The sequence below is a fragment of the Tetrahymena thermophila genome (assembly GCF_000189635.1).
Source record: "Tetrahymena thermophila SB210 genomic scaffold scf_8254454, whole genome shotgun sequence".
NCBI lineage: Eukaryota > Ciliophora > Oligohymenophorea > Hymenostomatida > Tetrahymenidae > Tetrahymena > Tetrahymena thermophila.
The window spans coordinates 1-15,653 of record NW_002476233.1 but is presented as its reverse complement, the minus strand read 5'-3'; the positions used below and the strand labels follow the sequence as shown (position 1 = coordinate 15,653).

Genomic DNA, 15,653 nt, shown 5'->3' with positions numbered 1-15,653 from the left:
ATGATTCCATTTATTTTAATTAGAAAGTTTTTTTTGAAAATTTTATTTGAATTCAAGCATAAAACTTTGAAAGTGTGGGATAAATGTTTAATTTCTTTTAAGAAATTAAATTATTTGTATTGTGTTTATTTAGATATTTGCAAACAGTAGAAGCATTGTTGTGAGGGAAATAGTTTTTGTATTCTTTTAAAGTCTCAAAATCAAGAATGTAAAGATCTGCTAGCTAATTGGTAAATTTTTAGTACAACTAGTATTTAGAAGATTATCTGTCTTATAATTTTGACAGTTTATCTTTTTAGTTTTTATCTTAGTCTAGAATAAATTCTGAACAATCTACAAATGATTTACAATTCTTCATACTTGGTTAAGTATACTATTCTAGTTCTCTCTATTAATAAAATTTAGAATGAGCATTTTAAGAATTTGATTATTTTGATATTTTCTATAAACCATACATGGTTTACTATTAATTCTATGTTTCTAAATCAAAGCTTCTTTTTTATTCCATAAAATTATCTTTAGTGAAGAAAATAAAAGATTTTTATTTAGGAAGTTAAGAAAATCTTTTTTCTTTTGAGTTCAAATCAACTCCTTGTGTTGAATTAAATTTAGAAATAAATGTCAAACCTTAATTAATTTAAGTTGCTAAATCTGAAAAATCCTTTTTAGTTTGTCTATGATTTGGAGCAAAATTTTTTAGACTTGATTTAATTTTATGTTTTTAATCAGATTTTTTATGTAAATATTTGTTAGTTTAATCTACTCCTTCTTCAAGCCTTTGATTTTAAGTTATTGATTTATTTTATATTTTTATTTTATATAGCTAATTCATTTATTTATTTATTTTGCTGTCATCGAATTCTTAAGATATAATTTTTTCTGATTACTACTGCTTAAGCTTTTTATAGTAATTTTATATTCTCTACTCATCTTTTATAGAACTATTTGAAGAACCAATAGATTATTTATCATCATTATTTAAATGATTAACAGTTTAAGCTTTTGTTTACTTAATATCAGGAGATACAATTAATAGTTAATTCTACAATGAATTAAAGTCATCTTCAACTATTTCATTTATGTCTACAAAATTTTGTTCAAAGAACTATTATTATGATTATTGTAATTCTTATTTTTAATTTTAAATAATTTCTTAATTTATACTGTCAATGCTTTTATTTATTTACATTTTTTCTTAATTATATGAATTCGATTTATCCAATTAATTATCTTGAACACTAAGCGATTTATTATCTTCTTCTTTTCTATTTTTTATAAGATTAAGTTTTTCTTCTTAAATTTCCCTATATGAAACTTCATTTAAAATCTATAAGGAATTTTATTTGCTCTAGTTATTTTGTTCATTCTTAAAATTTTTTTTATATTAATTTTTGTTAAAATTATCAGAATTATTATAAGTATTTTATTAACTTAAATTATCTTCAATCATTTCTTAAATTGAGTTTATAGGCTATTTTTTATAATTTTCTTCTCCTGTATCAGTATTGCTCTGATCAGATTCTGTATACAACTCATTTTCGCTATCCATTTAATCACTTTAATTTTTGAGAACAACTCCTTCCTATTGGAATTCTAAATAAGGGAAAAGCTCCTAAACTTTATCAATAGATTCTTATTATAAAAATTATACGTACTATTCAACAATTAAGCTATTAATATCTTCTTTAATAAAATCAATTATTAAACCTTTTTTGTAATTTAAAACTGATAAATTCACATTATTTATTTATTGTACAGACTTATATTTATTTTTATTTCTTTAGTGTGGTTTTCTTTATTGTTATCCACAATAATTGTACTTTTATATTAAAAGGGATCTATTTTTAGCATAATGAATTCTATTACACTGAGTCAGTGTATGACCAAAATTTTTACAAGCAAAACACAATTCTCCCAAAGAGTTTGTATAAAATAAGAACTCATCTTTAATTTTACAAAATTTTTCATAATCTTATGGATCTTATTTGAGTATGTTAATCAAATCTTCTCTTTGAATATAAAAAACATGGCTAACATTTTTAGACCTACAGCTAAGTTCTCTTGGAATACCTGAAATAAATCCTTTGTATCCAAAAAATTACTAATTAGTTTGCTAAAATAAAGTAAGCTAGACGATATTTTTTGAGCCTTCTTTACCTTTCAAATAAAATTCGCAGTCTCCCTTGATTATGTAATAAAGTCTTCCATCTTAGTCTCCTTGCTCAAATAAAATTTCTCCAGGAGCAAACATTTTTTCCTTTACATGAAGAGATAACTTAAGAATGCTAGATTTGCTGTAATTCAATGAAAAATACTTATTCTACTGCAAAATTTTACCATAGTAATCTTAGAATACCTATGTTTTTAGCTCTTCTGATACTTAGTTCATAATTTATAACCCTTTTTCAGGAGAATCTCTCTCTATTTCATGAATATATTCTATGTATTTTAGAATTCGAAGTTACAAATTTTTATCAATTTGTCTGGAACTTAAAAATTTAATAGCATTATATCTCATTTATAACTAAAATTAGAATTTGATAAAGTAGTCTTAGAAAATATTTCCTATAGTGTTAATAGAAAAAGAAAATATTATGCTTGAAGTAAGAGCAAATGCTATACAGGCAATTCTTTCATGAGAGTTTTAAGGGGCTATATCTCCATATCCAATTGTAATCATAGTTATAAAAGAATAATATAAAGAGTAATTATATCTGACTTGCCATATCTCATTTTCTATATTATAATTTTATAGCCAGCTTTTAAAGTTATTGTCATTTAAATGCTACAGACCTATATAATGAAAAATGCATGCAAAAATATGAGCCATAAAAATAATAAAAATGATTAGTCTAGTTAGAGTCCACGTTTTATAAAACTTTTCAGCAAAGTAAAAGTGATTGTTAACATAATTAGTGTAAGTAAATAAATTAGTTATTCTTACCAAAGTAAATAAGGTAAAGTAAGTATTTATAGTTCCTAAAGCACACCCAATCACACTAATTAGATCTAAAAAAAAATTAAAATTTAGATAATCCTTTGCAATTACCCAAAGATCAGTTTGAATTTCTCCTTTAGCATAAATTGGAATTCTAAAGTTTAAAAAAATTTCAAAAAGATAGAATATTCCACTTATTTATTAAATTAACACTATAGATGACTCCATACTTATCTAAAAGCCTATGATTAAAGGTACAAATAATAAATTATATAAAGTAACTAACAGCATACCAATTTTAATAGAGATAGTCAATACTTATGCAGGGTGAAAGGTGAATGTAAGTATTCTATTTAATATTGATTTCTATTATGGTTGTTTTTTTTATGCAGAGTAAAACCCATCTGATTAATCCATTACAAAACCTCTCTCCACATCTGTTATTTATTTATGATTTATTAAATCTAAAAACTTATTTTTTGCTTTTATAAGTTTTAAATAACGATTTATGAAACTCCATTTTCTACCACTAGCTTACTACTAGTCTAAAATATCTGAAATTTCACCAAGATTAGTTTGATTTGAATAAATATTTGATGCAAATAATCTTTAAATATTTTTATTATTCTTTATAGAAGGTGAATTTGCTAATGTCTTACCATTTCGTAATATAATCTTATTATTACCTTATTAATTAGATTATTATTTTAAAAGATAGGAATTTTTTTATTTATTCTATTATTGCTATTCCTTACTAATAGGAGAAATAATATTATTATCAATTTCATCATCTTTATGTTATGTGGATTGTAGTAAAGTGCGATTTCTCTTTAAAAATTTTGTGCTCTAACTATCAATTTAATTAGTAGTATCACTTAGCTATTATTATAATTTATTTTTATTGTCAGGAGTTTCTGCTGAATACAAGTTTTATCCTAATTAATTTTACTCATTTTAGATATCATGATCTTCTTTATGTTTACTTTTAATGCTCATAGAATGATTTTTATTTGATATTTTTGAAGAATGTCTTGATTTTTGGATTTGATATGTTTTAATTTACGTATCTTAAGCATTTTATTCATTATTTTATCTATTTGTTTATAGAAATAAATAATCATCTTCTTCTCCTTAAGTATTTTGATATAAATTATCTTTTTAAGCTTATTACCATACTTAATCCTTTTCTTTAATTTATGATTGGAAACAATTTGAATTCTACTCTATTAAACTTTAAATTTAGTCGCCTTATTTTATTATTTATTTTTATGAGCTGCTTCTATCTTCTAAGAATTCTTTTGAATTGGTTTACGGCAGCTAGCTTATGCTTTTATAGTTCATTTTTTTCATGATTAATGTATATTTGTTCTTATTTTATAACCTTAAGTAAATAAATAATGATTCAAAAGTTATTTTATTTTGATTAAGTTTTTAATTAATTTTCTATGGTTTACTAATTAATACTTCTAATAGTAGAAAAATAAAGTGACATTTTACACTAACAATCGGTCTTTTAAAAAATTAAAATAAGAACACCATATAAAATTCTTGATAAAGTCTTTAAACTATTAATGCAGAAAATAAAATTTTAAAAACAGTTTTCCCATAAATATCTAAAAATTAGAATATGTACAAATAATTAAGTATATAAATATTTATGTGTATGATAAATCATAAAAGCTTTAATTAATATTTCATTATAATATTATTTTTAAATATATTTTAAGTTTTTAATTTTCTATAAAAGAAAGAAATTCTCAGACAAGCAAGCAAGCAAGTATGCAGGCAGGTAGGCATACAAATAGACAGATAAAGAGATGTACAGATAGTTATTTAGTTAGCTAGTCCTTGATAATTTTATTTGTGGTAAACTAATTTACTAATTCTTAATTTAATTTAATAAATATTTTGGAATGGTTTGAGTTATATTTAATTAGAATATGTTTAGGTAGTTATTTTAAGTTAGATTTGTGATTGATAATATTATCATTTTATAAATTATAAATTTTGGTTATTAGTGATTTTTTAGTTTGATCATATTAGAGTTTATTTATTTACATGTGATTTGATATTAATTTGATTTTGTTATAAAGTTCATTCAATTTTTATTTGAGTATCTGATTTAGAATTCTAATGTATCAATATATTTTACTAGCTTACTCTTAAGTTATTGGAAGAGTAAGGTCCTTCGCGGCATCTTTTAACTTTTTTAAGCCCATCTTTATATTGCTTGATTTATATAAAATGTAAATTATTAAATAAATATTCAAAAATTAATTAATACCTCTAAAAATCCAGGAGGTAAATTTAATGAGGCTTAGGGTACTTCTTTGCCATTTATTTTAGCTAAAAACATCTATTTCTATTTTAAATAAATTATATTATTATTATTATTATTATCTAATAAAATAACTTACAGCTAATTTTTCTCTTTCAGTTTTGTTTCCACCATTGTGCTTTATTTTAATGTGAAGATTGAGTGAAACTTCTGATCCATATGCTTTCTTACATTCCTCATAAGGGCACTAATAAATTAATTAATTAATAATAAATTCAAATTCTTTATTACTAAAATACTATCAATCATTCAATCAAATCAAATTTAATTTAATTTAATTCAAAAAAAAATTTCAAAGTAGAAGAAAAAAGACTAAATATAATAGCTTGGGATATCAAATTTGGAAAATAAATGAATGAAAAAATAATTTAGATTCACAAAATTTTAACAGCTTTCAATAAAAATATCCAATGTAAAGAAAGTAGGAGGCAATAAATAAATCAAATCTAATAATATAAATTTCGTTTTGTGTTTTGTGGATATTAAGAAAGGAATTATAAAAGAACTACTTATTGGTAGAGAATACGAAAATTACTTTGTCGAGTCAAAAATTTAATTTTGTTTTTAAGATTATTGATCTTAATTAAAATAGACTGCTTTTATCAATAGCAAGTAAATGCAAAAAGGTAAAAACAAAGACTTGACAAAGTTCTATTTTTAAATTCTATTTAGCAGTTTATGAAGACAATACTTTGAGATACAGTTAAATTTTTAGAGTTAAGAATTAAGCTTAATTCTTATAAATATGAAAGTTAGTAAATGTTTTGTAAAAGTTCAATCTTTTTTATCATTTTTCAATTTAACATTAATAAAATTTACCTCATAACTTTTCTCAATATCAGCTGCGCATCTACGGAGTTTCTTTGGCCTATTCTTTTCATTTTAGGTATAGTTTTCGGAGTTAGCATTTAATTCAGAAAACGAGACAAGGTCTTCGCAGTCTTCATTTACTTTTCTCTAAATTCCTATTTTATTAATATTATTATTTGTAAGCGACTCAGTTAGGAATTTTTTCTGTAGAGTATGATTTTCATCATTACCTAAATGATTCTTCACTTGGAATTTCTTAGGATTAAAGTTATTATTTGAAAAAGAGAGCGCTTCCTAACTATAAGGTTTATTGAATGCAGATAAATTTTGTTGAGATAGTGGCTCAAGAGGTCTGCTAAGATCATGAGCAGAAAAGCTGTGGTTCACCTTTTTTTAAAATGGCAAATAATTTAAATGAAGAAAGGATGAACTTAAATCAATAAATGAATATATTTAAATAGTATGTAGATAGAACTTCTAATGTGTCTTTTTTTTAATTTTATGCACACATAGAAGAGAGAAATAACATCTAACATAAAGAAAGGTATTATTAAAATATTTTTGATGATTATTACTTTCATTAATTTCTGCTCAAATATTTCTTGAAGTCTCTTAGCGCGTTCACTGATAATATTAATTTCTTCGCAATACTAAGCAAGTTTCTTAATCATAATTTCATTCATCACAAATGCTCTATGGTACTCTTCTTCGTAATTGGTGTTCTGGTCAAATGCGGGATACCCTTTAAATAAGGTTAAATTGATATACCCCATCAAGACACCTAATAGGGTTTATTCATTAAATGAATAAAGAAATAAATTTTTATCCTTTTTTGAATGGTAGGATTCCCATATTCCTACTTTGGTTTAAATTATTATTTTTATGCTCTTTTTACTGTAGAAAAGGCATAGAAATAGTAATAATATTACAAAGTGAGCGAAATGATATTTTACCCGTGGCATTAAAAACTTAAAACCCAAAAATTAATATTTTCAATGAAATGTTTTTTCCATTTTGTTAATGTGGTATTTATTTATTGATTGACAATGCGTTTGTATAAAAATATATTAAAATATATAGAAATATTAGTTAATGTAAATATACCTTAAAGATTTATGCTTATATTTGGCATAATAGTCTAAGTAATAGCTGCAGCAAGAGCCTCCGTGATAATCTAATCTTGTAAGATGCTGACATCTGCCAAAAACTGGGAAGATGAAATAGCCACTGGGTTGATAGGAACAGTCATATCCTTTGTTGTATCAGATGAAATTGGTGATGTATTCTAAGTTATGTTAGCGCCATTAGCATTAAGATTACTTAATAACGAGTAATTCAATTAATCGCTTGGTATACTTTCAGTACTGAACTTTTTTTCTTAATATGGTCTCATGATTAAATGAGATTTTATTTACAATTCTTTTTAAGTATTTTTTATTCTGTTTATTAAGATGAGCGCTTTAAAAAAACAAGCTATAGGAGGTTCCAATTTAGTCTCCGTAGTTTTTGTTTGATTGTTAGTTTGTTTTTTTGGATTGATTGTTTTTTTAATGTTTTTGATACAAAGAAACTTGTTAATATTAAAATAGCGCTTTGAATGTATTTTTTTTTGCTTTGATTTTTAACTTTTTTATGAAAAAGAATTTAAAATGCTTTGAATTTGCTTTGGTTTTTATCAAATTATGTTTAATAATCAATATTTGTATTCAAAATGTGTGGGTATTAACAAATAAATGATTGATTTAGATTTTATTTTATAATTTGATAATAATTAATTTGCTCGCTTTTTTTAGATTATTTTTTTTTTTTGCAAGTTTATCAAAATTTGTTCTGCTTATGCGATTGTTTTTGATATGTTAGCAAATTATTAAACAATCAAATAAATATATTAATAAACAAATAACAAGCTGTTGCTGGTCTTTTTGTTTCTAACTACTCTTATTTAATTATGTGTCAATCATTTCTATTTACTATTTTTTTCTTTGATTTTTAACTTTCAAAGTGCTACTGCTACTTATAATTTATTCAAATGATATGAAATAAAGCTAGCTTTGAAATCTAATTTTATTTGTTTTTATTTTTTACTCATAAAAAAATTTTTTATTCACATATACTCTCCATAAAAACGCAGCCTCTTTTTAATTATTTGAAAAGCTAATTATTTTTTTTTATTTTCTTTAAAAATAGAAAAGCTTATTTTAATCTCATTTTACCAATAAAACGTTCCATCTATATTTTTAATTCTTAATTTTAATTTATTTCTTCTTTTTTAAAAAGGAAAACCATTAGAATTTTTTATTTTTTAATGAGAAGCAAAAAAAACAGAAGAACAAATAAATGTGCATTTACAACATATTTGTTTATAAATAAATTTATTTTTCAAAAAAAAAAATAATTTTTATTTTCCTTTATTTCCTTTGATGTTTTTTATTTTAAAACAAAAATTTATTTATTTAAAAAACAAAGATAATTGAGTAGCTCAAAAAAAATAAATAAAAAGATGATTTGAATATTTAAATTATAAAAATCTTAATACAAAATTATTAATTTCTCAATAATGTAGGTATGTGTAAAAGACAAACAATCTATTTGATTTAAATAAAATAAATAGAGTCTTTTATTACTTTTATTCTCACAAATAAATGATTCTAGTAGGTACGTATGTATGTATATAAACAAAATTATATTTTAATTAATCAAAAAATTAATTTGTAAAGGCTTCTAAGTAAATGAAAATAAAAATAAAGGCATTAATAATCTATAGACTTGCTAGAAATATTTATTTTAATAAAATTCTCAATATTTTTATAATTAGCTTAGATTTTCATGAAATATTTGTTTATGTTGGCTGAGGTTCTATCTTAATTTGTTGACACGAAGATATTTATGAAATATTTCCTTTTGAATTTAATCTCAAACTTTTTTTATCTAAGTCTTCTTCTGATTTTAGGAATTTTCTAGACCCTATTTTTGATGCGGCTTCTTTGTTTCGTTACCTTATTTTTTCATTATTTTATTTGAGGAATTCTAAAAATTCAGTTTTTGAAAGCGTTTAAATCACATTATTTTCTTTCATCCTTTCCTTCTTTGGTTAATTTGAAGTATAAAGCCTCTATATGCTCTATTAAGAAATTTTCTTTTACTTTTTTAAGTAATCTTTATTATAAATCTCAACTACTTTAACATGCTGCTATTCAGTCAGCTTCAATTCATTTTAATTATAAAATATTTATTTTTCATTATTTTTTTCTTAATTTTAATCTTGAATTTTTTAGTTTTCTACCTGCTAAACACCAGCTCTTTACTAAATTGGTTTAAGAATAAATTTTCTATGATGCATATATTTTTACTTAAATTTATCATTTTAAGATGAACTTTTTTCAAAAAGTTATTTATTTTTATGATTTTCCTACTTTTATTATTATAATTTGTTTGAATTTTCTGGTAAATCAACCAGCTCATTGTTATTATTATTGTTGTTGCTAATGATTATTGATTTTTAATAATTTTCTTAAATGCTATCTTATTTAATTTCCTTTGAATCTGTAACTTCTTTCAATTGAGAATCATCGATATATGTTTTGCTAAAAGGTCTTTTTTCTTCTTAAGCTCCACTACCTTTTTATTTAGGTATCGGAGATATTTAAAAAAAATTTTTAGAGCTAGATTACTTACTTAGAGTTTTACTATTAGGTTTGCTGCTATTTAATATACTTTTAGTTTCATTTCTTTAACTTTGCTTAAATCTTAAACTTATTATCTAATTTCTTTTTTATGCATAGCTGTAATTATTCGCAGATTAAACAGAACTATTCGGTAATATTATCGGTAATGCATTCTAATCTTAGTTTGTTTCTATTTTTAAGTTTTTTACATTTTATCCTTTATTGCTTAAAGGGTTTTTTAAATATTTGTCTATATAAACCTATTATTAAAAAGAGATATTTCTAAACTATTAGACTATACAATAAATATAACAACTTTGCATTCTTTACTTAGCTGTTAAGAACTACTTAAACAATTAAATTTACTTTAAGCAATCCTATTTTCATTATGTAATTACTGCCTTGCTTATTACTCAACTGTATGGTGGCTTTCTTAATTTTTATGTAAAAAAAAGATGTAAGTAGAAGAATTGACCTTAATGACTTACTTACTAAGTAAACCTGATTAAACAAGCTAATTACTCCTTTAATCACTAATAAAATAGTGCGATAAATACCTATCCTTTAACATATCGTACTTAGGTAATTCAAAATCTTTTTTTGTCCCATCTAAAACAAACTATTTCTTTTAAAAAATCATTAATTATCAATATTTATAAATATTAATTAAATAAATAATACTTCTCTCATGATATTATTGAATTCTATTATTGATTAATACTCTTATAAACTATCTTTGAAAATATTTTAATCATCTTTAGAAATATTTTTGCTTCTGAACTCTTAATTTATTTCATTTTTATTTTAATGATCTTAAAAGTTTTCTACTTTTTAATTTAGTTTCCTCATTAAAGTAATTGCTTAAGGTATATTAACTTTTTAATAGTTTAAATAATGTTTCTGTTCTAAAAAATAAAAACTTATGATATTTTCAATTAAAATTTCTATCATTCAACACAACTTAAAAATAACAAAATTTTATGCCTACTTGTTGATAATTTTAAGTTAATGGTACTTCTTATTTGTTAAAAAATAAAAAAATAATTTTCATTGTTGTGCTAAAATCTTAATTTTTACAAATATCAAATTACATCAGTAATAAAACTGGTAAAAATGTTAGTAAAATTTATTAAATATTAAGAAAAAAATGAAAATTAAATTATATTTTTTCTAATAATTTTTAATTTGAATATTAATTTTCTTTGTTAATTATTATTGAGAATTTTAGTAAATTTAACACTTATTTATAAAATAATTAATTATTATGTTAGAATATAATTAAATAGCCTTCAAACTTAACAAAGGGATCCAGCTTAGGAAAGGCTCCAACCAAATAAATTCATGTGATCATTAATATCTAGAGCAAAATAGTTTTATTAAGCTCCACATTTCGTATCCTCAGGATTATAGCATAAATTGTAAGGTTTGCTAAAATCTGAATAATAAATTTCCTAATAAGTATGATAGTAATACAAAGGCCACCAACTTGTTGGGTATTATACAACTGGATCTTGATCATGTGTTATTCTTCCATATAAAAATGCAAAATTTTATTGAGTAAACCAATCAGAAAAAGCTTTGTTTCCTACCCTAGGAGATTCGAATGTATATACGGCATCTATTTATTTGTTTCCAATCCACTAATAGACATAGGGTACAGCAATTGTTGCAATAGCTGCACCAAGAGAATGTCCTGTTATATAAATCTTTTAAAAATAAATATTAAAAATTTGAAGATGATGTAATTTTATATTATTTTTATTTGTTATATTATTTTTTATAAATTAAAAATTGAATTACTTTTGCTTGTGGGTATTTGTTTTGATATATTTTTAATTAATATTTCAACTAGTCTTTTAAGTCATTAAATGAGTCAAAAAAGCCTTAATGAACTTAACAGTTAGAAACTTAACAAATAGGAAATGAAACTTTATCTAATTGTACATCTCTAATAATATTTCCAAAATATTGTATCATCGTTCCTCTGAAAGTTAAAATGATTGCGTTATGGTCTGGGGCATAGCCTATAATGCCTTAGATATCCATCTTTTAACTTTTTAGAAAATAGTAATCAAGGTAGCCTTTAGGTGACCTTTAGCATGGAGGACCACAATTATTATTAAAGACCCCATTATTATTACAATAAGCTATGATGGCAAAACCAGCTAGATCTTTTGCTACCTCTTCATCATAATTAAATATTTAGCAATTAGCTATAACACATAATGCTATGAAGATGATTAATTGTTTTTTCATTTATTCTTATTGTGTTTTAATTATTCTTTGATTAAAAATAAATAAATTATAAATAGCTTGCTTGTACATAAAATCAAGTATTAAGGAAACATATATAAAGTATTCAATTAATTACTTGATATAGTGCAATATAAAATTCAAGTAAAGGTTTAATATATAATCATACAACAACTACAAAAATAAAAACGGATAATTTTAATTATCATTAATCTTTTAAAAAATAAATTTATTAGCAAAATAATTATTTTTTAACTTTCAATTTATATTTTACAATATTAAAAATAGATAATTTTATCACTTGTGTGTGTGTTATTTTTTTTTAAATAAAAACAGTTTCATCAAAAAAATTACTAAATTTGTCAATCTAATAATTTTTTAATTCATTAAAAGAAATTGAGTAAGATAATTCAAATAATAAATATTTTGGTATATTTATTTTTGAAGAATGTAGGTTTTTTAATTTAAAAAAATAAGTAGTAATATTATTTAAATATAAATGATTAGTCAAGAATATTAATTAAGCTTAAATATTCATCTTTATTATATGTTTATAAAAAGTATTAATTTTTAAATTCGAAGTGTTTTCATAATGGATTTCTTTATTAAAATAAAAAACGAGTTTTAACTTTATGATGATAATTATTTCATATAAAAAAAGTATTTTTTGATAAAATTATTCTTTATAAATTCTAAATAATATTTGATTTATCTGTTTTTAAAAATAAAAATATAATCTGTACAATTTTTAAAAAAAAAATTATTTAATATATTACAAAAAATAAAAACTTTTAGTTTAAATATTTATTTTAATTAATAATATATAAATATTCTCAGCTTAAAAAAATATAATTTTTTTCTAATCTAAAATCGTGTAACATGCTATTTTCTGTATCTTTAACAGTAGAGATTCTTTATAAATGATCATGTTCTCCTATAGTATCAATAAATTCAATGCTGTGAGTATTTGAAGATTAATTAAACTAAGCATTTATTTATTACCAAGATGGATTAGATAATTTAGATTAATTGTTAGACTCCTCTTACTTATGGATGTTATGAGATACCTGAATTTTTTAGTTTTCTAATTATGACTTTTCTTGTAACATTTAATTAATATTGATTGTTGACTTTGTTTCTATTTATTTATTATTTTATTTAATATATTCTGACAAATTTATTTAAAAATATTATGGGAATTTGTTTTTTGGTTGTGATTTTGATTTTTCTAATTTATTAATTTGCTGTATACTTTTTTACTGTTAATTTTTTTAAAGAGGTTTTTAAGCTTCTTATTTGTTAGAAATATTTATTCTTTCAATCGACTTTTACTATTTAATAGAATTTAACGAAAAGTTGCTATTCTCTTAGCTTTATAAAATTTGTTTTTAATTTAAATCTTTGTTAGAAATATTTATTTTATCAGTCTATCTTTATTATTTAATAGAATTTAAGCAAAATTTGTTATTCTCTTAGCTTTAATGAACTTGTTTTGAATTTAAATCTTAGACCATTTATAAAGTAATCTTTAGTGGCTGATTTTCTTTGTTTTCAAATTCTTTAGCCAAAGAAGAATTACTTCTTTATCCTGTTGCAAAAGAATTAAAATTTTAGGTAGTTTATTAAATTGTAGTTGGTATAATAGCACTATTTTTTCTAAGTAAGCTTTTAAAAAGAGCATCTTTTGTATTTGGAATGGGGTTTCTAGTTGAATAAAAGCTCAAATTCGATGATGAATTTTCACTACTTTTTTTATTAATACCACTTATGTTATTTTGAGTCTATATTTTTTACAAGCATGCTTAAGAAAAGCATTCATTTCTTACTGATGTAGGCTATTTGTTTATAACTTAACTTTAATTTAAAGCAATCTTTAACATTTAATTTTTGAGATGGTTCATAGAGTTATCCTAGAGTAAAGATGTGATAATTTTTTATTTTTCCAAATTAGAGTAGCTTATTTAATTATTTTAAGCTATATTTTATGTATTAAATTATCTTTTAAGAATTTATCTTAAATTATTTTAAGTTTTTAGCTATGGTATTTTTTTTTCATTGATCCTACTCCTTTAAATTGGCGAATGGTCTTGTTTATTTTCTGCCCTTCCTAAAGGAGATGTTCTGCTAGAAAGAAAATTGCTTTATGATCTTGTGTGTTGTGATTTAATTTAACTATTATTAAAAGATGGAGCTAATCTATAAGTGTTAGGCTCAGCAATAGTTAATTTTTTAGATTGATGCTGCATCATATTTTCTTTTAAATTTTGATTATTTAATTAATTCATTTCTTAAATACGTTAAAAATTTTTCTTTTTATTAATAAGAATTTGAATAAAAAATTTAAATTTAATTAATAATAATGTATTGTTGAGATTATTGTATAAAAATATATTTCAAATAATCAATTTTTAAAATATCTTTAAATACAAACAAATTTAATAAATTATAAAAAATATTTAAGGTAGTGTTATTTCAACAAAAAACAAAATATTATTTTAAAATTTTGTTCAACCTAAAAATTATATTTTAAAGTGAATAATATTACTTTATTTAAAAATACAAAATTTTTAATTTTATGTCACCAAAGATAATGTCTTAAAAAAAATTAAACTCAAAGAAATTTTATTTTTAAAAATTTGAACAAGTTTGAAATTTTTTTAATTATTAATATTGTTTATTATGATGTAAAATTATATGGTCTTATTTATATAATTTCTTGTGTATATTTTATTATTTTATTTATTTATTCATTTATTATTTATATTTAATTTATTCATTTATTATTTATTTATTTATTTATATATCTATTTCTTTTCTTTCTTTCTTTTTTTATTTACTTATTTGTTTATTTACTTTTTAAATATTTCCTTTCATTTTTCTTAAATAATAATTATTTCTTTTCTTATTTGTTAAATTATCTTATCTTTTATATTCCCTCGCGAAGATCAGCTGCTAACTTGTGATATAGCTAGTATACTTTCAAAGTGCTATTATATTTTTTATAAATAATAAATACAGTTTTAAAATTATTAGTTTAAAGTGCTCATTTGGTAAAATAAGATGTTCAATAGTTTTGATAATACCGCATACTAAAAAGTATGATATCAATTTAAATAGAAATAATATTATTATTTTTTATGGATTTGTTAAAAACTTTTGGTATCGACAGCTTTTGCATGGTTATTTTAAAAACTTATTTGCTTAATAATATTTCTATTTTACTTCTTTTTGATTTATTTTTTTTGTTTTAAATTTTTTTTATTAATTTATTAATTATATTTTTTCCTTTACTGATTTTGTATTTAATTTATTTAATATAGATTGAAGAGAAAATCTCCCACTCCAAAGAAAAATTTAAATAAATATCTAATTAATTTTTTTTTAAATTATTAAATTTATATTCAGAAATATTATGTAATATTTTTAGATTTTGTATTTTGTATTAATTAGAGGCAACTTAAAACAAAGATATCATAAAGAAATCTCATTGCAAAAATAAATTAAGAAAAATAAATATTTCTAATAATAAAAAAATTTATTTTAAATATTTTAAATACATTTGTTGATTTTTCTTTTATTGTAAATTAATAAATTAAAAACTTAAATTGAATTAATTTACTAAATTGGGGTTGGGGTTGGGGTTGGGGTT

General features: G+C 21.6%; 5 protein-coding genes across 5 annotated transcripts; all 5 read right to left on the bottom strand. All coding sequences in view use genetic code 6, as the record gives it.

Moving 5' to 3' along the window:
* Positions 1-52: 52 nt before the first annotated feature.
* TTHERM_01106070 (cyclic nucleotide-binding domain protein) lies at positions 53-4,288 on the bottom strand (the record flags this gene model as incomplete). The annotated part of the gene is made up of 3 exons (XM_001030268.2): positions 53-2,793; positions 3,232-3,375; positions 3,466-4,288. 3 exons carry the CDS (start codon positions 4,286-4,288, stop codon positions 53-55), a joined length of 3,708 nt encoding a protein of 1,235 aa, XP_001030268.2.
* Positions 4,289-5,032: 744 nt separating this feature from the next.
* Positions 5,033-7,479, bottom strand: TTHERM_01106060 (zinc finger, C2H2 type family protein; the record flags this gene model as incomplete). Its single annotated transcript, XM_001030267.2, has 6 exons — positions 5,033-5,167; positions 5,223-5,300; positions 5,356-5,463; positions 6,096-6,473; positions 6,662-6,828; positions 7,191-7,479. The coding sequence occupies 6 exons, from the start codon at positions 7,477-7,479 to the stop codon at positions 5,033-5,035; spliced, it is 1,155 nt and encodes a 384-aa protein (XP_001030267.2).
* A 1,431-nt stretch (positions 7,480-8,910) lies between these two features.
* TTHERM_01106050 (hypothetical protein) lies at positions 8,911-10,654 on the bottom strand (the record flags this gene model as incomplete). The annotated part of the gene is made up of 4 exons (XM_001030266.2): positions 10,433-10,654; positions 10,244-10,376; positions 10,068-10,183; positions 8,911-10,011 (listed from the first exon to the last, which is right to left on the bottom strand). The coding sequence occupies exons 1-4, from the start codon at positions 10,598-10,600 to the stop codon at positions 8,911-8,913; spliced, it is 1,518 nt and encodes a 505-aa protein (XP_001030266.2). The 5' UTR covers positions 10,601-10,654.
* Positions 10,655-11,040: 386 nt separating this feature from the next.
* TTHERM_01106040 (lipase family protein) lies at positions 11,041-12,007 on the bottom strand (the record flags this gene model as incomplete). The annotated part of the gene is made up of 2 exons (XM_001030265.1): positions 11,041-11,457; positions 11,552-12,007. 2 exons carry the CDS (start codon positions 12,005-12,007, stop codon positions 11,041-11,043), a joined length of 873 nt encoding a protein of 290 aa, XP_001030265.1.
* An 830-nt stretch (positions 12,008-12,837) lies between these two features.
* Positions 12,838-14,334, bottom strand: TTHERM_01106030 (hypothetical protein; the record flags this gene model as incomplete). The annotated part of the gene is made up of 1 exon (XM_001030264.2): positions 12,838-14,334. A coding segment is annotated over one exon (1,497 nt), but the record flags the coding sequence as incomplete, so codon positions are not given.
* Positions 14,335-15,653: the final 1,319 nt, after the last annotated feature.